General features: G+C 36.6%; 1 protein-coding gene across 1 annotated transcript in view; it reads left to right on the forward strand.

The window, feature by feature from the left end:
- The window catches only part of CPNE8 (copine 8), a 281,410-nt gene that overhangs the window by 28,124 nt on the left and 225,788 nt on the right, over window positions 1-27,498 (forward strand). The window contains exons 2-3 of the mRNA XM_003405719.4: window positions 10,939-10,979; window positions 12,627-12,673. Of these exons, the coding sequence (XP_003405767.2) occupies window positions 10,939-10,979; window positions 12,627-12,673 (88 nt within the window). The remainder of the gene's footprint in view (window positions 1-10,938; window positions 10,980-12,626; window positions 12,674-27,498) is intronic.

Genomic DNA, 27,498 nt, shown 5'->3' on the forward strand with positions numbered 1-27,498 from the left:
AACAGCCCTAATATCTATCAACTGAAGAACAAAATGTGGTATATCCATACAGTAGAATATTATTTGGCAATAAAAAGGAGCGAATTACTGATAAACTCTACAATATGGGTGAACCTTGAAAATATAGCATGAGCCCTGGTGGCGCAGTGGTTAAGCGTTTGACTGCTAACCAAAAGGTTGTCAAGTCAAATCCACCGTCCTCTCCTTGGAAACCCTGTGGGCCAGGTCTCCTCAGTCTTATAGGGTCCTTACGAGTTGGAATTGACTCGATGGCAGTGGGTTTGGTTTTTGTTTTTTTAAGCCAAGTGAAAGAAAATGGGAAAACCAAACCCACTGCAGTTGAGTTGACCCTGTGGTTTGTAGAGTAAAATAGCGCCATAGTGTTTACTTGGCTGTGATCTTTATGGAAACAGATCACCCGGCCTTTCTTCTGCAGAACCTCTGGTTTGTGCTCACCTACTAACCTTTAGGTGAAAGAAGCTAGTCACAAAAGGCCACATAGTATATGAGCCCATTTATATGAAATATCCAGAATTGGCAAATCCATAGAGACAGAAAGTATATTAGTGGTCATCAGAAACTGGGGACAGGGTAAAGGAATGATCACTTAAGGGTACAGGGTTTCTTTAGGGGGTGATAAAATATTCTAAAATTAAGTAGTGATCATGGTTGTACAAAGGAGCCCTGATGGCACAACGAGTTAAGCACTTGGCTACTAACCAAAAGGTTGGGTGTTTGAACCCACCCAGCTACTCTGTGGGAGAAAGACCTGGAGATCTACTTCTGTAAAGATTACAGCCAAGAAAACCCTGTGGGGCAGTTCTACTCTGTCATATGGGATTGCTGAGTCAGAACTGACTTGACAGTGCCCAACAATGGTTGTACAACTCTGTGAATGTGCTATAAACCACTGATTGTACACTTTGAAAGAGTGAATTTTGTGGTATATAAATTACATCTCAACGAGCTATTATAAAAGAAGATATGTGGATTGGCTAGAAATACTATACTGTACAAGTGAACAGGGTGTATGTATCTAGCCAGTCCAGTGTTTATGCTGTTTGGAGTGGTGTCGCAAGTACAGGGTGTTTAGAGGATTCTCTAGACTTATCTGACCAGAAAGTTAGATGAACCTTGCCACCAGAATATTGTCACATCTGTCGTAAGGGGCTGTTTGGACTGCCTGAAAGGACAGAGAGGCAGAATTAGATTGAATTTATTATAAAGTATGCTGTGTGACTGCTTTGGGTACTGCTTGCTGATGAATGCTTTTTCCTTTGGTGGAATTTGTTTGAAACTTGCTTTCATGGTAACATACCTTCTGAGAGTGAGGTTTCACTGAAAGAAAGCTGCATGGCCCTCACCTGCTTCAGCAATTGAAGGCAACAGGCAACTACCAAAAAAGCCCAAATTGGCAAGAATAATTATTAATTGATTGAAAACTGTATATTACAGTGAAAATTATTGCCTGTTGTGTGTTTATTACCCCTCCAGTTTCTTTACTGAATTATGCTAATAATTTTTGAAATATTTTATTAGTTAATTCTCTTATTTTTTCTTACCTAAGAATAATCTGGGTATCTTGTTAAAACGTAGATTCCGATTCAGTATATCTGTGGTGGAAATGCAGAGCCCTTTGTCTCCCTCATATATACATGTGATTGCATTTAAACCCTGCAGGGTTAGTGCAGAATAATCTCTCCAGCTCAAGATCCTTAACTTAATCACATCTGCAAATATTCTTTTTCCAAGTAAGCTTCCAGATAAGATTGCAGGGGCTAGGACCTGATTACCTTTGGGGAACCGTTATTCTGCCTACCGCATTGTGCCATTCACTAAGATAGAAAAAAGAGGAGCCACAAGATTTGGGAGAAAGATAATCAGTTTAATTTTGTACATGAGTTTTAGTTTTTTTAAGAAGACCCATATCCTGCTCTCAATCTCTTTCCACATTTTTTAACATAGATGTTATGTTTCTCTTCTCCAGGGAAAATTAGGTATTGGTTCTGTAAGCTGTTTTTTCTTAATTAACAAATGTTCAAACTGCCAACCTTTCAGTTAGTAGCCCAGCCTGTAAGGCTTGTACCTCCCCATGACCCTTGAATTAGCCATAAATTACTTCAAATCAGTGTATTCTTCCATTTGCCTCAGATTTCAGGCAAACCAGAGCTCTAAGGGGTCAGATTCTGATAGCGCCTGGGCTTCCTTTTGAGTAATTTCCAAGAACATCAATCACAATAGAATGTCCCAAGAGAAGCCTAAAACTTTTCACCTTTAGTTGTCTTCCTCTCAAATTTCTTTTAATATCTAAACTAAATTCACACATGCAAAGATTGAAACTGTATTTTTATCACTGACCTTTTTGGCTCGACAGTTCTAATAAATAAATATTTTAAACAATGAATTTCAGCAAAAACTGAAAAATATCTTAGAGCTTATTTTAGTCTCAGTTTTTGTGGGATAATATTTGCCATTTATGATAATGTTCCACCTGTATGCTTAGTCTATCTGAGGAAGCCGTTGAGTGGAATTTTTGTGAAACTTCAAATTTGAAAGTCTTCTTTCTTGAAAGGCAGATAATCTTGTTAAATATTTTCCAAAGATCATATCCTTCAGAATTACTTGATATTTTAGCTTCAAACTGACTTTGGCTTTTCAATAAGTTTCGAGTTCAAAGTAATTGTTTTCATTTCTAAAACTTTACTTTTTGCCTGTGCGCAGTGTTTCCTCTTGTCATAAAAATTGTAGTTTTGGGGAAGACATTTTTCCCTCAAGTTTCTGTGCTAAATTTCCGGAGATATTCTATGTTCAAAGACTAAATTAAAAAAAAAAAAAAAATGAACCAGAGAGAATTAAATATTGTGTTCAAATCCTTTCTATAGATTTGTTAAGTTTCTTTTCAGTTGCTAAAAAAAAAAAAAAGTTTTGATTTTCTTGTTTTTATTAAAAAAAAACTGTGAAAACCGTTTTATGCATAGGTGCATTAAAAAAAACTATGCCACGAACCTCCTAATTCAAGTCCATAAAACAATATAATGTCTAAGGTAAGAGCCCTGGGCGTGGTCCGGTGACATGGGGGTTGTTTACAATCCCAGCAGCTCAGTCATTCTCAGATGTTTTCAGTTGATGGATTATTAGGGCGAAGGCCCCAAGTGCCATCTTCCTCTACTGCTCTGCTAGCCTGTTACTGAGTACTTCATCATAACTGAGGTGGAAAAAGGTGAGGCTGTGATGGGCTACTAAAACCATTCGTTCATTCATAAAGCAGGCACTTGTTGGGGCCCTGCTTTGTGCAAGCCTGTGCTAGGATCTGGGGCTGCCTTAGCACTTTTTGGTAAAGACCTTACAGGCTGTCAGTGGTCCTGAGACTATACTGAATAATAAGTAAATAAAAGACCCTTAAGTCATTTCCTAAATTTTAATGAAACCCAGAATCATTTTGTTGATTGCTAATGGAACACTTTGCAGGGAAGATCATATGATACAGAGGTGCTGTTCTTTGTTCACATGTGGAGAATTTATGCAGGACGATGTTTGTAAAGTGATAGAGCTTGTTTGGCTCTATTTATAAGCTATGTTTTTATTCCTTTGGAAAATTCAATAGGACAATTCCACTTAGGTCCAGAAGTAGAGTCCCGTTATGGGCCGTTTAAGCTCTGCTGGCCACAAGTGGCAGTGCTTTTGGAACTCACCTCATACCTCCCATTTGAGGAATTATTATCTAAAGCAAGTATGTTGTATGTTTTATTAAATCTGTGCTTTAAAAGATTACAAATAATAAAATTGTCTTTACTCTGAAACTATTTTAAAATTCAGAATGCATTGCCTGTAGAATTTCTTTTAGAAACTGTGTTTCTGGTAGAATAATGGTATTTGTTTCCTTTTTAAGGTTTTTTTTTGAAAAAAAAGTTCAGTATTTGCTACATTGCTAATGAATAATATTTGTTAGGTGGTTTCATTTACTGAGTAGGAAAGGGTTGCCCGTTAGCCTGCAATCTTTGAGTTTCTCACTTACAAATCACTTTTTGTATTGAATAGACCATGTCATATGCTCATTTTACTTGTGAAGACTTAGAGATTTTTATTTTCTACTATTAAAGCTTCTTCATATATAGATATAATAGAAAAGGGTACTTGACTTTTAAAAAATAAAATACTTGTTTCAAGATATGCATTTCTCTAGATTATTTTAATTATATATCTGCAACTATAAAATTGCTTTTTTTCTAATATGTTTTAAAAAATAGTTGGGATAAAAGCTAACCATTGTACCTGATTTTTTTTTTTTTTTTTTAAAGTGGTAAATGGGTCAGTTTGGCTGTTTTTAGGTTACTAGTCCTTCTTCCCAGAATAAACTGTTACTTTGGATACCTTTCAATATTGTATTTAAGTATTTATGTAAATTTTGTATTCCCAGTAAAATTCAGGCTTCTTGAAAAAAAGGTGGCAAGTCTTTAATATGAATTGCGCCATCAGTAGTACATAGTTAGGTCTTGGGCACAGAGTATTTGTTTGAAAAATACTTGGAGAATTGCACTGAGCTTTAAAAAATGTTGCTGTTTTAAAGCTAAAGAAAGACAAACCTAGATGTCATTTTAAGAGGCCAGCTGGCTACTCAGTATGGGTCTCAGAATGCCAATTGATAGTTAAAAACTACAATAATCAAGAAAACGGTTATATTCAGTTGGTGCAATTTCTGTGGCAATAACTACGAGGGAAGCCATCTTAAAATCAGTAGGAGGTTTGGTGAGCATAAAATCAGAGCAGGCAGGGGTTATCTGATGAGCTAACTGCTGTGTCATCAAGGGATGGTAGCTTGATACATCAGCCTGTATTATAAGGGATCATATGAGGATTGAATAGTACACTCATGCGTCATTTAATGTCCATGATGCATTCTGTGAAATAGGACTTTATGTGATTTGGGTGTTGTGCAAACACCATATTAAATACTTAGCAAGGCTATATGGGATACCTTTTGTTTCATTTCCAAATCGATAACTTCTGCTTTGTCCCTTGTTGCTGCTATCACTAGCACTGGTTTTGCTGCATTTGGGAACCATGATGCACTTCACGGTAATATTTTCGAAAGAAAATTAAATAGAGAGAGAATGCTACAATACTTGAGAGACAAGTGATACACGAGAGGGATGCTGTTGGCTATGAATTGAAGCATACGCTGTTATATGGTAAACTTTGTATTTGTAAGTAGGGAAAGTTCCCATTAAAATAATGATAGAAAGTATAGTACAGTACATACATAAGATAGTAACATAGACATTTATTATGACTATCAAGACCTGTGTGTTGTAGGTGATATGAGTACCGTACCATTATATGCCTGGCAGTGCAATCACATTGTATACAAGTGTCTTAGTTATATAGTGCTGCTGTAACAGAAATATCACAAGTGGACGGCTTTAACAAACAAATTTATTCTCTCACAGTTTAGGAAGCTAGAAGTAGAAATTCAGGGAGCCAGCTCTAGGGGAAGGCTTTCTCTCTCTGTCAGCTTTGGGGAAGGTCCTTGTTTCCTTTTAACATCTGTCGTCCTGGCATCCCTTGGAAATCTCCATGTGCCTTGGCTTTCTTGGAGGTTCCCAGTCGTCCTCCACTCCTGGCTTATCTTTCTTGGTGCTACTGAGATTCTTCTCTACTCCCCTCTCTCTCCTTTTGTCTCTTGTATGGTAAAAGGTGATACAGGCCACACTCAGGGAAACTTCCCCTTACATAAGATGAGGGCTGTGATCTGAGTAAGCCTGTTTCATCCCACCCTAATCCTGCCTCATTAACATTACAGACATAACCTAATCTTCTTTAACATAACCTAATCTTGCCTCATTACCCACAGGCAGATATTAGGATTTACAACACATAGGACAATTACATCAGGTCACAAAATGAAGGACAACCTCACAATACTGAGAATCATGACCTAGCCAAATTAACACATATATTTGGGGGATATGATTCGATCTATGACAAGAGACATGTGATGCGTGCGGGAAGCTGTCGTGTTCTCTACATCTGGTGACATCTGCTACATCCCGTTCTCTGATTCGATTTCTGAACTCTATTATAACCTTATGGGACCATGGATATATCTGTGGTCGGATATTGCCCAAACAGACATTATCCAGCACATGACTGTAATAAGGAAGCCTTTCTCCTGCCTAGTCCTGGAAGGGTGTTGCTAAATTCTTGCTTATCTACTTTCCTAATTTAGGCGTCATGCAAAATAAGTCTCTTACCTTAACCCAGCATTTCTTCTTACGGGGTAGAGTTTACTTGAATAGGCCTCAGCCTTAGTTCTGCTATTTCAGTCGTATTTACTCCATAGTCCAGGCATTTTAATTGGAATTTGAGGAGGTATCATTATTAGGACAACTCAAAGATTGTAGTTTTGATTAGGTTATTTCTTCAGGTAATTCCTTTTTTTTTTTTTTTTTATTAATATTTCTTGTGTTTAAGGTGAAAGTTTACACAGCAAATTAGGTTCCAAGTTAACAATTTCTACACAGATACTCAGTGACGTTGGTTACGTTTTTTCACAATGTGTCATCAATCTCATTTCTCCCATTCTGGTTGTACATTCCCAGTGCTCTAGTTTACCTTCTCACCTTTGGTTTGGTTTGGTCCCTTTACCTTCTCATCTTTGGTTTAGAGCAATTTTTGACGATTTGGTCTTATATAGATGAGTTTTTAAAGGAGCACGTTACTCATGGGTGAAATTCTTTTATTTTATGAACCAACCTGTTATTTAGCTAAAAGATGACCTGAAGGGATAATTTCAGCTTAAGGTTTAAAGAGTATCCCAGGGCAATAGTCTTAGAGAGTCCTCCAGTCTCAACTGATCCAGTAGGTCTGAACATTTTAAGAATTTGAGCTCTGTTTTACATTTTTTCTCCTGTTCTATCAGGATCTATCTTTGTGGCCCTGATAAGAACACTCTGTAGTGGTAGCCGGGCACTATCTAGTTCTTCTGGTCTGAGGGTAGATGAGATCGTGGTCCATGTAGACTATTAGTCTTGTAGCATGTGGTCTAGTTTCTTCTCTGAGTCTTTGGTTTCCTTCTTTCTCTTTTGTTCTGGGCAGTAGAGACCAATAGTTGTATCTTAGGTGGCTGTTAGGAAGCTTTTAAAACTCCAGATACTATTCACCACATTGGAATGTAGAACATACACTTTGTGAGCTGTATTATGCCAATTAACTGAGTTGCGCCATGAGACTATGGTGCTAAGCCTTCAAACACAAAATACATTGTATTTTTCTGTAATTTCTTTTCAAGAGTTTACTCTCCTCCTTATTTTGGCTACCACTAGATTTGTAGAATAGAAGGACTTGTTCTGGACTTTTAAACCAGTATTGAAGTTCTACATCATGTTATAAAATTCTAGGTATCCTAGCTCAAGCAAATGACAGTTCTGTGGAAAGAAGAGTAGGCTACTTATAAAAAAAACTGATGAGAGGTGTGTTGTGTGTTATTTTTTAAAAAGTGCTTCGTAAAAAAAACAAAGATATTTCCTATGGAGAACTACAATGAGATTTTTCCCCCTCCCCTTCTTTCTGGTTCTCTTCCTTAATTCTGTAGGCAACATCTGTTTTTATATTAAGTCTGTGAACAGGAATCTCATGGCTCAACCAACAGATATAATTGGAGGCATTTTGCTTTTCCAGCACTTGTAGTTTTCTGAGTATTCTCTACTGGGCTTCTTCAGACTATAGTATTTTGTACTGAACAGGGAAATCAGATTCAGTAGGATTAGATTATCCACTAGATTATCCCAAACTGGGCTGTTTGCTTCTAGTTATTCACTCAATTTCTCTGAGCCTCAGTTTATTTTATTTACCAAATGGGCTTAACAATAATATCTGTCTTAGTTATCTAGTGCTGCTATAACAGAAATAGCACAAGTGGATGGCTTTAACAAACGGAAGTTTATTTTCTCATTGTGTAGGAGGCTAGAAGTCCAAATTCAGGGCTCCAGTTCCAGGGGAAGAATTTCTCTTTCTGTCGGTTCTAGGTGAAGGTCCTTGTCATCAATCTTCCCCTGGGCTAGGAGCTTCTCAGTGCAGGGACCCTCGGTCCAAAGATGAGCTTTGCTCCCAGCACTTATTCTTGGTGGTATGAGATCCCTCTCCTCTCTGCTTGCTTCTCTTTTTTATGCTCAGAGGAGACTGACTCAAATATAACCTAATCCTATAAATTGAGTCCTGCCTCATTAATAACTGCCTCTAATCCTGCCTCATTAGCATCATAGAGATTAGAATTTATAACACATAGGAAAATCACATCAGGTCACAAAATGGTAGACAACCACACAGCACTGGGAATCATGGCCTAGCCAAGTTGATACACATTTTTGGGGGACACAATTCAATCCATAACAATATCTACCTTATTTAATGTGCATGTGCTTTTGTTTCTAATAGAATATTGAAAAGGTAAAAATCTTGCATTCTTATCATAAGTCCAAACTGGGTTGTGCATTTTAATGATTACTGGTCCTTTGCAGAGTACTTATAAGAATATTTGCCTATTCTCAACAAATTTAGATAGGTATGTTTGAATGAAGCAATGTTTTGGAAATTCAGTCTAGTCACATATAGTCTGTTCTGGCATAGTCATGTGACCAAAGTATAAATTAAATTTATTGTCAAACAGCAATTGGAAAACTTAAATTGCAAATTTCAAGGACTGATTTATGAAGAAAGGATCCAAGTTTTGTTTTGTTTTTAACCTTAGCGTATGCGTTATGGATTGTAATGGCTGGAAGAAACAAGGCGACCAGTAAAGTCTATGATTGAGAATATTAATCTTTGTCAGTGTTGATAGAAATTCGTTTTGTTTTTATGGTTAAAAATTGTAGATTCATTTTAGGTAAGTAATGTACAGAATCACATTTTCGTTTAACTATATGTATAACATAGTTTTTGAGTCCCCAGAACAGTGTAATATTTTGCACTGTCATGTCTCCTTGATTTTTATGAACTCTGAAAGAAGGAGCTTAATTACATTTTCTTAGGACGCTTAACGAGCCATAAGTGGAGCCACATGAAGGGCTGCGAAATTTCTAGTTAAATGGAGAACCACCTTTATAAATGTACTATGTCAGTAGTTTTTCAAAAGGAAATGTTTTAATTTACTGTTTGTCAACCATTGCTGGAATGATGGTGCCTTCTCTGGGGACAGAGGGATTATTTTAATTTGATTTCTGACTAACAGTTTGTAATTAACTTAATTTCAAATATAAATATGTCTGCTATTTTCTCTTCTTTTTAGGAATTGTTCAAGACATAATCTCTTTTTATTGTCTGTGCCGCATTGTTCTGTTGAATACATTTTTATTTTCTGTTTCTCAATGACTCTATGGAAATAGTAAATTGAGAAGTTGAAATAAAGGATGTCATATTCCTTAAAAAAAAAAAAAAAAACCTTTTCAAATATTAAGGGCAGTCCAGATAAATGCACATGAGTAGTTGTCCTGGTGGAGGAATAAGACACCTTGAACCTGAGATTTCTATTATAAGAATTAAACATAGAAATGTAATTTACCTGTTATAAATTTATGGAGTATAAGTGTGAAGTATAACTTTGAACTTTCAGAACGTTCAAGTAATCAATCATTCTAGATAGCCTTAGGTTTTTCAGATAAGGGTGTAGCTCCAAGTTATCATTTTAATTAAAAAAATATTTTAGATGGAATTTTTAAAAATATATGCCTCCTTTATTAATCAGAATTTACTGAACTTAATTTAAATCTTTGGATGATTCGTGGTCATCGTTCTATGCATAAAGTACAGGAATGCATTTACTACCCTTGAGGATAACAAGATACCTCTGTACCAGAGGAATTCAGACTTTCCTAGTTTCTGATTTTTTCCTGTCGTGGATATGGAATTATCTGTAAAAAAAAAAAAAAAAAAAAAGAAGTAGTAGGTACTAATAATGACTCTCTCCACCTCTTTAGTCTGTTCCTCTACTGAAATGAATATTCAAACAAGGTCTGTACATCCATCTTAAATTCTCCAAACACAATATTCCACCCCTCTCCAGAACAAAACAAAAACAACAAACCCACTACCTTCTAGTCAATTCCAACTCATAGTGACCCTATAGGACAGAGTAAAACTGCTCCATAGGGTTTCCAAGGCTGTAAATCTTTATGGAAGCAGACTGCCACATCTTTTTCCCATGGAGCAGGTGGTGGGTTGGAACTGCTAACCTTTTGGTTAGCAGCCTAGTACCTAACCACTGAACCACCCGGGTGTATCCAACCAATATAGCAACATGAAGCTCATCACGGTTGTTGTGACAAAAAATGTCAATAAATGATGCTTCACTATTATGTTCTCATTGTATGGACAACTGTGATCATGTGCTTTGAATCTCAAACAATTTTGTATTAGTAACAGCTCACAATTCAAGTCAGGAAACATTTCTAAGCATATATATATTCATTAATGAGGGGATAAAAGAAAATCAAAACTACAGTTAATTCTCTCCAAGAGGTCATAATCTTTGAATGTGGAGAGTCTTGTTATTGGCTAACTGAAATGCAAGTTCCCCTAAACCCCATGCTCTAATAATATTTAGTCTGAATAAGTATAAACCACTCCCCCCACAAAAAACCTGTTGCTGTTGAGTCGATTCTGACTCATAGCGACCCTATAGAACAGAGTAGAACTGACCCATAGGGTTTCCAAAAAGTGCCCAGTGGATTTGAACTGCTGACCTTTTGATTAGCAGCCAAACTCTTAACCACTATGTCACCAGGGTAGGCAGACCTAAATTTTTATTTAGTCATATATATATATATATATATATATATATATATATATTTTATATAAAAATATATATGTGTGTGTATTTAAATATTAATAAGTAAATATCTTGGCCTTATTTTTCCATGTAACATTTTCTGTTTTATTCAACAGAAATCTCCTGGACAGAGACACATTTTCAAAATCTGATCCAAGTAAGTATCTATAGCTTGCTTTTTAAAATAATCTACTTACTTTACCTACTTGATTTTTGCAAGCATTGTGTGAAAGTCACTGTTCTTGTTCAAATATTTGTTTTAAAGCCTAGAGTGGAAGAAGGGGGATGGTCCCAAATCTTGGGCGCTGCTCATCTACATGGTGGTACTATGGCTAAAGGGAGAGTTGCTTAGCACTCTGAAAATAAGCAGATGACACCAACATAGGACAGCTCACTTTGAAATTAAAACCTTGTGGTATGGCCATATGATGATAGAAATAGTAACAATTACAGTGGACCATGATTTTAAGTGATTTAGTTACAGAGAACCTTTTTTTTTTTTTTCTCACCTTCAAATAAAAGTGCCCTGATGGCACAATGGATAGGAGCTCAGACTGCTAATCAAAAGGTCGGCAGTTCAAATCCACCAGCCGCTCCTTGTAATTCCTATAGGACAGTTCTACTCTGTCCTATACGGGTGCTGTGAGGCAGAATTGACTGGATGGTAGCAAGTTTAGTTAAGGTTTATAAAGACATACACAACCCAGTGAAATTTAAACATCTGTTACGAACTGCAATTTTTGATTCCTAATTAGAGATCTTGAAAGTTGGAGAGAATTTAGAAAAGTCAAAAGGGTAGGTTTGAATTGGAAAACAGCAGAATTAATTGTAGAAGTCAGTTAGTGTTTCCAAATTTTGCAATATTTGGAAATTGCTATTCAGTAGTTCTCCATCTCTTCAAAACAAATGCAGGAATAAATGTAGTTTAAATACAAAAGAAAGGTTTTTGTCAGGGCTTAGGTGAATTCCTGAAGTAGTCATTGGGGAAAAAGGCATCACAATTTGTGAGTATTAAAAAATTCTCAACTTGTAGGCAAATAATCAGTTTATTTGACAACTAGATGGGACTTTTCTTATCCCTTAATCTTTATGTCCTGGTGGTGTAGTGGTTAAGAGCTTGGCTGCTAACCGAAAGACTGGCAGTTGGAATCTACCAGACACTCATTGAAAATCCTATGGGGCAGTTCTACTCTGTTCTATAGGGTCTCTATGGGTCGAAATTGACTGGATGGCAATGGGTTTTTGTTTTGCTTTTTTTTTTGGTTAATCTTTACTGAACACTTTTAATCTCCCTTTTTGGACTTCCTTTCATGGTAGAGATGATTTCTGACCTGTTTATTAGTACAGATGGTGGGAGTTACATATATTAAACATAGAGTATGATTCATCCCTGGTGGTGGTCTCTCCTGTTATGGCTCTGAGCACTTTAGGTACCTTGGGACTTATGTGTAATAACATACTGAAATACTTAATAACTGTTAAAGTGTAGTTTTTAAATTTGTTTATACTTTAGCATAATTTAGATGAAGGCAATAGCAAGTAATTTTTATATTTATGTACCCAGCTCAGTGCACATTAAGTCCTCAAGACCTGATAGAGCTTGTTTTCTCTTTCTTTATGATAATTTTTAGTCATTTGATAATTTATTAGTCTTACAAGGGTAAGACTAGGAACTAGGTATTAATCTGTGTTGTAGCTTTTGGACAGTTGGAAAATAAATTGTATTATGTGTGTGTATAAACATACAGCTGGTGTTAAAAAAGAAATTTATAAATATATAACGTGTATTTTTTATCTTTTATAGTTTGTGTCTTATATGTACAAGGAGCTGGAAATAAAGAATGGAGGGAGGTAAGAATTAAAACAAAATTTAAAAAGTCACTGTACAGAAAGGTGTAAGTTATACCTTGATAAAGGTGATACTTTATTGCTTTTAGTTATTTTACATTTTTTTAAACCCAAATACTGAGCTGCTTTTTTATTACATAAAAGGTATCTTTTTCTTTTGTTTTTAATAATCCTGAATGTTTGGCGTGTTTAATGACCTTCCTGTGGAACATTCTAGCTTTGAAACTTGTATTTTCCTCAATCACAGGTAAACTTAATGTGTTGCAATCTATTTGACATGATTACCTACATAATTTAAGTCTGTGAACTTAGTCTCACTTGTAGAGCCAACTGCCGATTTTCATAAAATACCACTTTGAAAGGTTTTATGTCTGGTGCTTTATATCAAATATCACCTTCTTTTTGCAAGTTAATAGCTTATTACGTGAAAATAAATACAAGCTCAGTTTCCAAATATAAATATACATTGTTTAATAAGGCAAAAGCAAGGAGGCAGAATTATTTTAATTTTTTTTCCCTAGAATATCTCTACATTTACATTGAAGACTGATCCTTGGGGAGTGGGAAGGAAGTATTTAAATAAGAGACATTTCCACCTGCCTGTAGTTGCTAGTTATCTCAGGAAGTTAGTGCTCTGATATAAAGAGGTTACAGTTTCTGGCTAGATTTCCCTGTGGCCTAGTGAGAGTCGTGCTATGTGTTTCCACAGATTGCCTTGCAGCCAGCCATTTTACCAATGTGTCACATTAGTGAGCTAGAGGGTAAGAATAGATCACTGTAATTTATTATCAAAAATGGGAAAAAAAAATTAAAAAATTCTCCCTATTGATAGGGGGCCAGGGTCGGTGGAATACTGAGTATCAGCCTCTCATATCTGCCTGCTTCTGCACATATACATGCAGTTGTTCCACAGTGGCATGGTTTGCGCTCAGCTGCGAACTAAGAGGCTGGTGGCTCAAACCCACCCAGCGGTCCTGTGGAAGAAAGGCTGTAAACTTACAGCTGTTGAAAACGCTATGGAGTGCAGTTTACTGTGACACATGTGGGATCACCATGAATCTAAACAGATTTCATGGCAATGGGTTTGGGTTATTATGTTCGATGTTGTTGTTCTTAGGTGCTGTTGAGTCAATTCTGACTCACAGCAACCCAATGTACAACAGAACAAAATGCTGCCCAGTCCTGAACCATCATCACAATCCTTGTTATGCTTGAGCCCATTGCTGCATCCACTTTGTCAATCCATTGCATTGAGGGTCTTCTTCTTTTTCACTGACCTACTACTTTACCAAGCACGATGTCCTTCTCCAGAGACTGATCCCTCCTGATAACATGTCCAGAGTATGTGAGATGTGGTCTCACCATCCTTGCTTCTAAGGAGCATTGGCTTCTAAGGAGCATTGTGTTTGTACTTCTTCCTAGATAGATTTGTTTATTCTTCTGACAGTCCATGGAATATTCAATATTCTTTGCCAACACCATAATTCAAAGGCATCAGTTCTTTGGTCTTTCTTATCCATTGTCCAGCTTTTGCATCTGGATGAGGTGATTGAAAATACCATGGCTTGGGTCAGTCTCTCTTTAATTCTCGAAGTAACATCTTCACTTTTATACTTTGAAGAGGTCTTTTGCAGCAGTGGTTAAGAGTTCAGCTGCTAACCAAAAGGTAGGCAGTTCAAATCCACCAGGCACTCTTTGGAAACCCTATGGGGTAGTTCTACCCTGTCCTATCGGGTCTCTATGAGTCAGAATTGACTTGATGGCAATGGGTTTTGGGTTTGGTTTGCAGCAAATTTGCCCAATGCAATACGTCCTTTGATTTCTTGACTGCTGCTTCAATAGACATTGATTGTGGATCCAAGTAAAATTAAATTCTGACAATTTCAATCTTTTCTCCATTTATCAGGATTTTGCTTATTGGTCTAGTTGTGAGAATTTATTTTGCACATTCAAGTACAATCTATACTGAAGGCCGTAGTCTTTGATCTTCATCAGTAAGTGCTTCAAGTCCTCTTCACTTTCAGCAAGGAAGGTTGAGCCATCTGCATATTGCAGGTTGTTAATGACTCTCCAATCTTAATGCCACATTCTTGTTCATCAGCTTCTCAGATTATTTGTTCAGTGTACAGATTGAATAAGTATGGTGAAGGTATACAATCCTGATGCACACTTCTCTTGATTTTTAACCATGCAGTATCCCTTTGTTCTCTTTGAACTATTGTGCCTTGGTCTGTGTACAGGTTCCACATGAGCACAATTAAGAGTTCTAGAATTCCCATTCTTTGCAATATTGTCCATTATTTGTTATGATCCACACAGTTGAATGCCTTTGCATGGTCATTAAAACACAGGTAAACATCTTTTTGGTATTCTGTGCTTTCAGGCATGATCCACCTGACATCAGAAATGATATCCCTTCTTTCACATCCTCTTCTCAATCTGGCTTGAACTTCTGGCGGCTTCTTGTCGATGCGCTGTTGCAACCATTTTTGAACATCTTCAGCAAGATTTTACATCCATGTGATATTAATGATATTGTTTGATATTTTCTGCATTCTGTTGGATCAGCTTTCTTTGGAATGCACACAAGTATGGATCTCTTCCATTCAGTTGGCCAGGAAGCTGTCTTCCAAATTCCTTGATGTAGATAAGTGAGCATCTGTAGCGCTGCATCTTTTTTTGGAAATGTTTCAATTGCTACTCTGTCCATTCCTCAAGCCTTGTTTCTCAACATTCTCTTCAGCAGAGCTTGGACTTCTTCCTTCAGTACCATCAGTTGTTGATTATATGTTATTTCCTGAAATGGTTGAATGTCAACCAATTTTTTTGGTACAATGACTTTGTGTATTCTTTCCATCCTCTTTTACGCATCCTGCATTATTCAGTAGTGTCGCAGTAGAATCCTTCAGTATTACAACTTGAGGCTTGAATTCAGCTCCTTGAGCTTGATAAATGCTGAGCAGATTTCACCCTTTTCATTTTCTATCTCCAGGTCTTTACACGTGTCATTAAAATAATTTACTTTGTCTTCTCGAGTCATCCTTTGAAATCTTCTGTTCAGCACTTTTACTTCATCATTTCTTCTGCTAGCTACCCTATGTTCAAGAGCAGTTTTCAGAATCTCTTCTGACATCCATTTTGGTCTTTTCTTTCTTTCCTATCTTTTTAATAACTTTTTGCTTTCTTCGTATATGATGTCCTTGATGTCATTCCACAAGTTGTCTGGTCTTCGGTCATTAGTGTTCAGTGGGTCAAATCTATTCTTGAGACGATCTCTAAATTCAGGTGAGATAAACTCAAGGTCATATTTTGGCTCTTGTGGACTTGCTGTAATTTCCTTCAGCTTCAACTTGAACTTGCCTATGAGCAATTGATGATCCGTTCCATAGTCAGCTGCTGGCTTTGTTCTGGCTGATTATATTGAGCTCTTCCATCATCTCTTTCCACAGATGTAGTTGATTTGATTCCTGTATATTCTATCCGGCAAAGTCTGTGTGTATAGTGCTACTTATGTTGTTGGAAAAAGGTATTTGCAATGAAAAAGTCGTTGGCCTTACAAAATTCTATCGTGTGACCTCTTCCTTCACCAAGGCCATTTTTTGCAACTACCAACCCTTCTTTTCTTTCATTTTTCGCATTCCAATCACCAGTAATTATCAATGCATGTTGAATTCATGTTCGATCAATTTCAGACTGTAGAAGTTGGTAAAAATCTTCAATTTCTTCATCTTTGGCGTTGTGGTTGGTTAGTAAGTTTGTATAATAGTCGTAGTAAATGGTTTTCCTTGTAGGCATATGGACATTAATCCTATCACTGACAACGTTGTACTTCAGGATAGATCCTGAAATGTTCTTTTGATGACGAATGCGATGCCATCACTCTTCAATTTGTCATTCCCGGCATAGGAAATCATATTATTGTCTGATTCAGAATGGCCAGTACCAGTCCATTTCGTCTCACTAATGCCTAGGATATTGATGTTTATGTGTTGCACTTCATTTTTGATGACTTCCAATTTCCCTAGATTCATACTTTGTATATTCCATGTTCCAGTTATTAATGGATGTTTGCAGCTGTTCTCATTTTGAGTCATGCCACCTCAGCAAATGAAGGTCTCGAAAGCTGAACTCCATCCATGTCATTAAAATTGACTCTACTCTCAGGAGGCAGCTCCTCTCTGCAGCCATCTTCTGAGCACCTTCCAATCTGAGGGGCTCATCTTCAGGCATTATACCAGGCAATGTTCTGCTGGGATTTGTAAAATTTTCAGTGACCAGTTCTTTCAGAGGTAGACTACCAGGTTCTTCTTCCTAGTCTGTCTTAGTCTGAAAGCTCTGCTGAAACCTGTCCACCACGTGTGACCATGATGGTATTTGAAATACCAGTGGAATAGCTGCCAGCATCACAGCAACACACAAGCCACCACAGTATGACAAACTAATAGATACTTACCTCAAACTCTACTTACCCAAATGTAAACTCATCACCCTTACCCCTATACCTATACTTTTTTTGCTCTGAATATGATTAATAACATCATCTGAAATATCAAACCATAATTTGTACAATCATCCTTGATTTTCTCTTCTGCACCTTCCTCACTTAAGCAGTTATCCAATGCTAAGAATTACATTTAGTAAAATATTCTTAGATGAGCTACCCCCCTATTCAGAACAATGTTATCTTTTGTCTGCTTTATTTCAATATTGTCTTGGTCCATGCCCCTCTGTCTCTTATACAACTGCCTAATTACGCTTTTGTGTTATAAATCCTAACTTCTATGCCTGTGGTTATAATCTCATTTGGGAATGGGTTGTCTTTGTAATGTTAATGAAATAGGATTAGTGTTGGGTGTCTTGAGTACATTTCTTTTGAGATATAAAAGAGATTAAACAAGTATATGAAAAGCAGAAATTGGGGGAAGAGAGATGCCAAGCTACATGAAGATTGCCCAGGAGCAGAAGCTCAGAAGAGACGAGGCCTTTTCATTTTCAAAGGGTGGTGGTACCACGGTCTCCTGGATCTGAAAGTGTGGGGCCACAGCTTCTGAGGTTTCTGTGGTGGATTAATTACTTTTGTGTGTGGTCTTTTCTAGCCATGGCCTTGTAACTCCCACCCGAGTGATTGTGTGATAGGGTAATTTTGGCCCACCAAGGGTATTAGTCAGTTTTGGCTTAAAAGAGAGCCAATTCCAGAGCAGCAGGAGAAGCCCACCACCAAGGAAGGAGAGACCCGAAGGAGAGACCCAGCAGCAGAGACCCGGCAGCAGGAGACAGCGTGGTGGCTTCCTGACCCACAGAGAGAGAAAGCCGAGTGCCTTTGGGCAGATAGTGAGGGCTAGGGAGAGGCATGCCTATGAGCACAGCTGGGGAGAGGCTATCCTGACGGAAGAACTGTATCCTGAATGCTCTTGAGCCTGAACTGTGTAACTGGTAGTTTCCTAATAAACCCCATAATTGTGAGTATGGTTTGTGAGTTCTGTGTGGCCATTGCAATGAATTAATGAATCCAGCAGAGAGTGCTGGGGCGGGGGGGCGGGGGATGGGGAGAGTTGGTGTCAGAATTGGTAGAGATGCTGGAGAGAGAAGGCTTGTCTGCCCTCTACCTCATGGGAGTCAGCCTTGTGCTGTTGATCTTGGTTCTCTTTCCTCCTTGTGGGTTTGAAGGAGGTCAGACATATCCCGCAAGCTGTTTTTACATTTTCAAGAAGTCAAATCTTCACCAACTCAGTTCCAGAGTGTGGGGCTGCTGTTAAGGTGTGCCAGGGGATAGAGCCATCTCCCAAAGCTAAAGGGTTGGGGCTGCCATGCCCAAGTGGCAGAAGAATGGGGCCTACCAGGGCTGAGGGCGTGGGGTCGCCACTTATATGGATGAGGTGAATGGGGCTGCCCAAGGCCAACGAAGTAGAGTTGCCATGCCAGTGGGTCTGGAAGGCAGAGCTGAAGCCTATGGCAGAGGGAACTTCACCCAGAATCCAGAGGGTGTGGTCAACATTCAGAGTTTGGAAGGCGGGGGCATCACCCAGGTTATCTTAGAGATGTTTATTTTCAAGCCTTGAAAGCTAATGCAATTTGTTTTGCTGGGTTTTGGACTTGTTTGGTGCTCATTGCCCTGTCTTTCCCTTTAGTTTCTCCCATTTCTAATGGAAATATCTGTCTTGTGCCTGTTCCACCATTGTGCTTTCGAAACAAATAACTTGTACTCCAGATTTCACAGGTTCACAGATGAAAAGAAATTTTGCACCAGGATGGAGTATGCCTAAACTCTCACCTATATTTGATTTAGATGATTCTAAGATGAGCTTTTGGACTTGGAGTTGATTTAAGACTTGGAATGATGTGATGGGGTGAGGGTGTTTTGCATGTGGCAAGGATATGAATTTTTGGGGGCCAAGGGGCATAATGTTATGGATTGAATTGTGTCCTTCAAAAATATGTGTTGTAAATCCTAACCTATATGCTTTTAGTTATAATCTCATTTGGGAATGGATTGTCTTTGTCATGTTAATGAGACAGAATTAGTGCTCCGTGTGCCTTGAGGCAGTCTCTTTTGAAATATAAAAGAGATTAAACAAACATGCTAAAAGCAGAGATAGATAGGGGAAGAGAGATGCCAAGTCACCTGAAGTTTGCCCAGGAACAGAAGCTCGGAAGAGGACAAGGACCTTCCTGGAGTGTCTCGAAAATGACATTATTTGAGGGACCAAAAAAGGAGCCAGGATAAGCATACCTAGGGTTTGGGACCAGACATCTGGGCCAGTGCAAATCCCCAGTGACAAGGAGATTGGGAACTTCACTGGATATGGAGAGTTTGAGGGAGCACAATGTAAAATGTTTCAGAAGCTCAGCGTTCTGTTTGCTTATTTTTATTCTGTGCTCACAAGTGGCATTGGTTAGCTAGTTTAGAGGGCAGGCTCAGCTCAAACTTTCCCTTGCTTAAAATACAGAGTATTTTAAGGCTTGTTCACTATGTAATAAAATATGAATTGCTTGTTTAATTTGCAACATCTTTTACAATAAAAGCTAGCCACTGTTTTAAGTCTTTTTCATGTATTGACTAATTTGCTTTTCACAACACTTTAAAAGGTAGGTACTGTTTTAATCTTTATTTTACACATGAGGAAAATGAAGCACAGAAAGGTTAGGAGACTCGTGTAAAGTAACCCAATTGTAAGTGATGGAGTGTGGCTTTCAACCCAGGTCATCGGGCCCTAGTGCCCTTGCTGGTATACCACTGCTCTTAGACCCTCCAATATGCAGAATACTAGTGTGACCCCAACCTTCACCTACTGGTTTTATATTTGGGAAGAAATTCTATAAATCAGTCTTTGGGAATTTGTTCCTATTTTCTTAACCTTGACTTCAAACAAACAAAAAAAACAGTAAGAGAAGGCCTACTATTAAGTGAAAATAGCATAATATAAAGATAAGACATAGAAAACAGAGTATCTTTTTTTTTAAAAAAAGGAGCAGAAAATATTGCTTAGGGAGAATCAAACTCAAAAGGGACATAAAGACAAAGTAAAAATTGAGAAAGTGATGAGAAATAGGACAAGAAATATATAGAATGTGTACAAGTTGATGTATGAAGGAGAAACCAGTTAAGAGGCAATTTCAACAAAGTTTTGAAGAGTTCAAAGACTTCGGGATCTAGAGAGCAGTCTGGAAAAATAGAAAGGAAGTGCCAATGCAACAGACAAGCATTTTGGAGCTAAAATCTCTTATATTTATCAGCTGACTGAATTTGCTGCGTACAGGAGAGGGGTGAAAAAAATGAAATACACAATGTTTATTATTTAATCCCCACAAAAATATATGAGAAAGGCAGTCTTCTTATTTTGAGAGCTCTGTTTCCTCATCTGTATCAAAGGGAATGCTGACAATAGAGTCTGGGTATTATTGTTACTATTAAATATGAACATTGTCTCACAATAAGCACTGAATGATTCAGGATACATTTGGGACTCCAAGAAATTAAAAAAAAAAAAAACTTTTATAAGGATCACAAAACTAGTAAGTGGCAGGTAAGTAAATTCTTGCATTGTAAAATTCATTGCACAAGCCAAGGAGTTGATGGGAAAATGACATAGGGCAATTACTTAGCCTCAAACCTAACATGAAACCTGTGGTATTACCCAGCTGCTAAAATGCTAATGAAACCTGGGGATGCGTGATGGGTGTTCAGTGCTTACGTCAAGGAAGATAACACTGTTATGTTGAACCATATGAAATTGTCATTTTTTAGGTCAAAAAAGGTTGTGTATTGACAATTTTCATGTGATTCAACCTAATACTATTATATATTGCCACTATTGTGTTTTGGGAGCAAATCTGGAGTGCTTCTTTTCAATTCTGTATTTTAGGCTACTGAAGAGCCAGGTTTGTATTTGAGAAGGGCAACTGTATTGAAAAGGAATGAGAGAAGCTATGACATATGAATAAGGGAATGCTTAACCTGAAAATACAAGCATTTTGAATAGTTATAATAATTATCTTCAAATGCTTAAAGCATTTCGTACAGACATGGGGGTGTACTTACGTAATGTTGTTTGGGACAAAACAAAATTTTTGGTCAAAGATTAGAGGAACGAAGAGGCAGCATTAAGTCTACTGTGAGGAAGACCTATGTAACACCCAGAGTATCCTGCAGTAGAATGTGTTTCTTGCAACAGAGTCCTGGAGCGATAGTAGGTGTCCAGTATTCAGAAGAGAGGCTGGACTCATGAGGAGAGAAGTTGGACCCGATTAGCTCTAATTTGCTTACAAATCTGTGATTTCGTGGTGCTGTGGAGTTCAAAAAGTGTTTTATAGTCATTTTGTCAATTCTTCTAATTATATTTTAAGTACTGAATGTTACCTGAAAAGGATGAAAAATAACAAAACCTATGATAACTTCTATCAGGGTATTTGGAATTAGACAAATAAAATGATATTATAGGTACTTGGTTAATAATTTATAAAAATATAAAGTATATCCATCTATTTATCAATATGACCAACCTTTATTGCATGCCTATTATGTAGCTGTTGCGGTTGATTAAAAACAGGTCGTATTTCTACATCAAGGAGTGTGCAATGTAGTTGGACAGTCTTCTCAGCAACTTCAGTGTGTTTATACAATTTACTGATTTAGGTATCAGCGTTAACTCAGTAATATTGTAGTTATATTTACTTTTGAACTCAGGTGTATTCTGGAAAAGTATGTAGTAACTAGCAATATGATTTTATGTTCTGGATGAATTATTTTAAATGGTAGAGAGGGGAAGTAAAAGAAGAGTTTTACAATGTGTCAAAACAAATGCTCCAACTAAAGGAATAGAAAAATTATTTAAAATTAATCTTCAGTTGAAATCTGCAGTTTTAAAATTATACCTGCCACTGTTAGAATTACCTCCATATCATCGATAAATTCTGTCTGATGATTGTGAGCTATCGAAAGCTCTTGAAATCATGGATCTTTGAAAAAAATGATTTTAATTCAGTGCATAATCATTTTGGAGCTAGAAGTAATATTTAGTGCCGTGAATTATGAAAATACGAAAACCGCTTGGTGGCAGGTGGAAATAGCGAAGTAATATCTCTAAGGATGCACACTTTACTTTGCGAGATTCTGAAAACATTGTAATTAACTTTTTTGAGTTATATTTTAGATATACATATGTAATCATCCATTAATACATTTTATGGATTACTTTTAAACATTTACAACTATTGGCTGTAATGTTTACAAGTTACTTCTGGATCCCCTAAGCTAGTTTATGGTGGAAGAATGCAAGCTGAAGTTGTTTATAACTTCCATTTATTATAGTTCGGAGTCAAATCTACAGCCAAATGCTGGTTACTGTATATCTTATCTCAGTTCCACACACACACACACACACGCACACTTAGAAAGGATGGGAAAATTTTCTCAGCTTAGGTTCAATGTTATTCTATTTACAAGTTTGTCTTAACTGTCACAACTAGAATTTCCACCTTGCTCCTTTGAAACCCATAGTTTGTTTTGTACCCTTTCTTGTGCCTCTTGTCATTTTTTTACTTTCTATTATTCAACAAACAGAAAGGACATAGTTTGTGCATGTACTCACTTGCATGTCTTAGCTATGCTTCTTAAAGCTCCATGAAGGCCAAGCTCTGTACCACAGCACTTCAGATAGATATGGCTTTGTTCTTAGAAAATGCTCAATTAATATTTGGCGTAAATTTGGAAGCACCCTCAAACACAGGCACACACTTAGCTTTCATGGCTTGAAAACTTAAGAGTTGGAAGAATTCTATAGATAATTTGGTATAAAGGTCACATTTTTCATATGAACAAATTTACGTGAAGTGCTGGTTAGCTATGAGAGCCCTTTGCCGCCTTCTGCTGCTTTTTCTTGTAACATTATATTTTAATATTTTGTTATTTGAATTACAATGTCTGTTAAAACATGTTTTTTACATCTAAAAGCTTAGGGAGCATTTATTTCATTCTCTCCTTTTTGTTCTAGAGAAAAATCATAGTGAAACACCCAAAATTATTCATACAGGAGAGAGGAAGCCCTCAACAATCTGGAGGCAGTCTCTGCTGCTGATCCACTGAGGGCCCTGCCTGGCAACTGACACCATCTTTACTGTTGGATTCTTGCTGCAGAGCAATTGTTTTTTGTTTTTCTTTTCTCACTTGTTAAAAGATTTTTATTGCAATGTACTGCTGAACACCCTGTCTGTAGAAATTGTATTTCTTTGGTAGGCATTTGAAGGATCCTCATGGATCTTGACATTTCCACTGTGATGGACTGAGAGATTGTTTAACAGCAGACATTTGGTATTCTCTTACAAGAACCGTCGTGTGATGTGCAGTTGAAAAAACAGCAAAACCTGTCTATTCTGTAGAATGTCTGGCTAGTCTTAAAACATAACTGTTTTAGCAAAGGAGCCCTGGTGGTGCAGTGGTTAAGAGCTCGGCTGCTAACCAAAAGGTTGGTAGTTTGAATCCACCAGCTGCTCCTCGTAAACCCTATGGGGGCAGTTCTACTCTGCCCTATAGGGTCACCATGAGTTGGTATCAACTCAACAGCAATGGTTTTTTTTGTTTATTTTAGCAAAAACCTGTTGTGTATACTTATGGAAAATACTGCGCAGACACATTTACCATTTCTGGAAAGAGATCTGCAGACTGGCCTTGTAAATTTCCTGTTTAAAAAGGGACGTAAAATTGTTTACAAATATTTCTGGCCACAGATAATTAGAAACTGTGGCTTAATATAATAAGCTTCCTATTGTACTTTATAAGGCTCAGTTGAAGGTTATTAGCTCTGTGGATATCCTGTGACCAATTGAATAAGAGTCATGGATGAAATATGATTTTGATTTGTTCTATTTCTGGTTAGGTTAATTTTGATCATTTGATCAAAATGGTGTCTGTGTGGCTTCTCCACCAAAAAAGTTAATTTATTTTTGTAGTTAATATATATTTTAGGGAGGTATTTTGGGAGTTATGTTGAGGAGGTAGTATTTGGGCAGACACTTTGAAAAAAAAAAAGAAAATACTTTGAGTCTGTATAAAATCTCAAATCATTAAGCTTTTAATTAATTTGATTATATGAATATGGACTCATAATATCCTATTTTATCTGAAAGATCTTAATATGTTATTATCATTTATTTTGATGTGCACATTATCCTGAATTTGTCCAGTGGGAGGAGCACCTTCAAGCTGGCTTCTTATCCTTTTAAAAAGTCCCTATCACTTTTTGAGCAGTTCTTCCCATTTTTAGGCTAGATATTCCAGGTTCTTATTCTTTCTGTGGAAGTGCTTCTTGCCTTAAATTCTACTTTGCATGACATTTGAATAGTTAAATTAGCTCTCTTTTGTTTAATATTTCCTTGGTTTTTATTATCCCATTCATTTACGTTAAATTTTTCTGTTTTTACACTTAAAATGTACCTTTTTAAGCAGCATATAGTTGGCTTAAAAAAATCAAATCCACTCTGATAATCCTTGCCTTAGTATTTAGATTATTTATATTTAATGTAACTGCTGATATGTTTGGGCTTAACTCTACCATTTTACCATTTCTTTTTCTTTTATCTACATATTTGAAGTTCTTTATCTGTCCTTTCTTCTTGGATTCGACTATTTTTTAATATTACATTTCCCTATTCAGCTTGTTAATTATGCTTATTTTACTATTCTTTTGGTATTTACCCTACAGATTTCAACATTCATTCTTGGTATTTCAGGAACAAATATAAATTAGTTCTTTTACAATTTCCCAGAAAATGCTTGGTCCTTAGAATATTTTAACTCATGAATTCCACTCCTACCTTTGGTATCATTCTTATTATGAGTTTTAATTTTGCATATAATATAAACAAACATGCTATTTTATTGTTTTGTAGAGTGAATATTCATTTTATTTTCCACATATTTACTCTGTCAGGTGCTCTTCATTTCTTCATACATTTGTATGTTTCCTTCAAGGATCGTTTTTCTTCTGTATGAAGAAAACTTTTTAAAATTTCTATTGGTACATTTATGTTGGCAATGTATGGTCTCAATTGTTTTTGGATGGGGAAGTGTTTATTTCTGCATTAATTTCCCTTTTGTTTCCAATAAAAAATGCAGGAACAATACAGAAATGTTTAACGGAGTGAATTGTTACAAGGCAAACATTCTTGTACTAACAGAAAGGTCAAGAAACAAAACTTTACTGGCCACCCCAGAATTTCCTTCCATGGGCCCTTCCCAACCAGAGCCCTCTCTGTTTCTCTAGGAGTAATGACTTCTATAAATGGTGTGTGTGTGTGTGTGTGTGTGTGTGTGTATGTGCAAGTAATTACAGTGTTATCACCCAAGTTTGTACACCTAATTATACATTATAATTTAATCTTGCACATTAAAAAAAAAAATCAGTATGTCTTTTCTAATCTACAGGTTCCCCTTCATCTCTTTCTTTTTCTTACAAATTATCTGTTAGACAACCTGGAGCATTTGACCTACAAAGCTTTCCATAGCAGAGATCTTGTTGACTATATACTTATGGAAGGAACCCTGGTGGCGCAGTGCTTAAGCCCTTGGCTGCTAACCAAAAAGTTTGGGGGTTCAAACCTACCAGCTGCTCTGCAGGAGAAAGATGTGTCAGTCTGTTTCCGTAACGATTTACAGCCTTGGAAACCCTATGGGGCAGTTCTACTCTGTCCTGTAGAGTCGCTGTGAGTTGAAATCACTTTGAAGGCAATGTTTTTTTTTATTTTTTGGTCTGTGTACTTATGGTGGGGCCCCGATGTGCAGTTCAGCATGCTTTTCTGTACTCTGGGTTTCTAGAATTTGTTGGATGGAATCAGAAGCTTGATCAGACACAGGTTCAATTACTTTAGCAAATCTATTGGTGGTGGTGTAAACTTGCATCAGGAGGCACGTGATGTCTTCTTTTCACTGATTTTTAGAGTTAGTACCCCCGTTGATGCTTAATGACTAGATCATTGGAATAATTTTATGCTACATCTACATTATCAGGTCATATAATTATTGCATACTTTATTTTCCCTTTTTTCCTCTTTGTTTAGTCTTAATTCCATAAATAACACTCACCGCTACTCCATATGTCGAAGTCTCTCTGGTAATTTTTATTGTCTAATGCTCTTTTTTTTTTTAATGCTCATTCTCTAGTAGATTCCTTAGAAAATGCTCATGGCAACAAAATTCGCCTGGTTCTTGCATGTTGATAACAATTTGTGTCCTTTATATTTGAAGGAAATAAAATCTTTTGATCATACTTTCTTTTTCTTGGTTATATTAAATATGTTTCTCCATTTTCTTGTGTCATACAGTATTTCTATCAAAACATCTGATAAAAATTTCATTTTATTTTTCCTTAAATCATACGATCTTTTTGCATAGGTGGCCAGTGGATTATTTTTCTTGTTCTAAAAATACTCAGTTCTTTCAGTAAACTGTGTCTTAGTTATTGGTCATTCTGGATTGGTATTCTCAGGTAGATGGTGTGTTCTTTTAATATGCAATTTCAAAAATTTTTTTATTTGAAACATTTTTTCAAATAATATTTTTTAATATTTGTTCCGTTCCTGGCTTTGGTTTTCTTCTTCATGGACCTCTATTAACATATGCTGGGCCAATTTTTTCTCTATACAGTGTTTGCTACTTTCTCTCAATTTCTTTTTGACTTTTTCTTCATTATTCTTTTATTCTTAAATTAAAAAAAAAATCTTTCTTTTTTCACCTTCTATTCTCTTAAGACATTATCTGTGGTACTTGTTTATTCTATGTCCTTTATAGTTTACTTCATTCCTAAAATGCTTTTTTATTTTATCTCTATTTCTTCCTTGATTTGTCACCCCATGTTCAGTGGTTTCTAACTTTGATTTATGTCATTTTTTCTTGTCTTCTATAACTTTGTGTATGTCTTTACTTGGTTTTGAAGTGCTAAATTACAGTTTTGATCTGGTTTTTGAGTATATCTTTGGCATGCTTTTATTATTCTGTTTTCTAATCTCTTTTTAATATTAACTTTGAATGTAATTTGATTTTGACTTTTTTTTTTTTTTAGCTTTCCTGAAATATAAAAGGAGGCTGAGTCCAGATAGTCTTACTGACTTCACAAAACTCCTATGTCTGTTCAGTCATGTACTGTTCGAAAGTATGGCTAATTGTTGCTAAGATTTCCTGGTTCTGTTTCCCCCTCCTTTTATTTGCACTTTCTTTCATCACTGTTTGTTCCAAGCAAAAGTTGGACTTGCACTGATGAACTTCCTTTCTCTTCAGAATTGGGGCCTTCAAGTCTTGACTGCCTTTGCATCTCTCCAATTTTATTTAACAATTAATT

This window comes from Loxodonta africana, chromosome 4, assembly GCF_030014295.1.
Source record: "Loxodonta africana isolate mLoxAfr1 chromosome 4, mLoxAfr1.hap2, whole genome shotgun sequence".
NCBI classification, from domain to species: domain Eukaryota; kingdom Metazoa; phylum Chordata; class Mammalia; order Proboscidea; family Elephantidae; genus Loxodonta; species Loxodonta africana.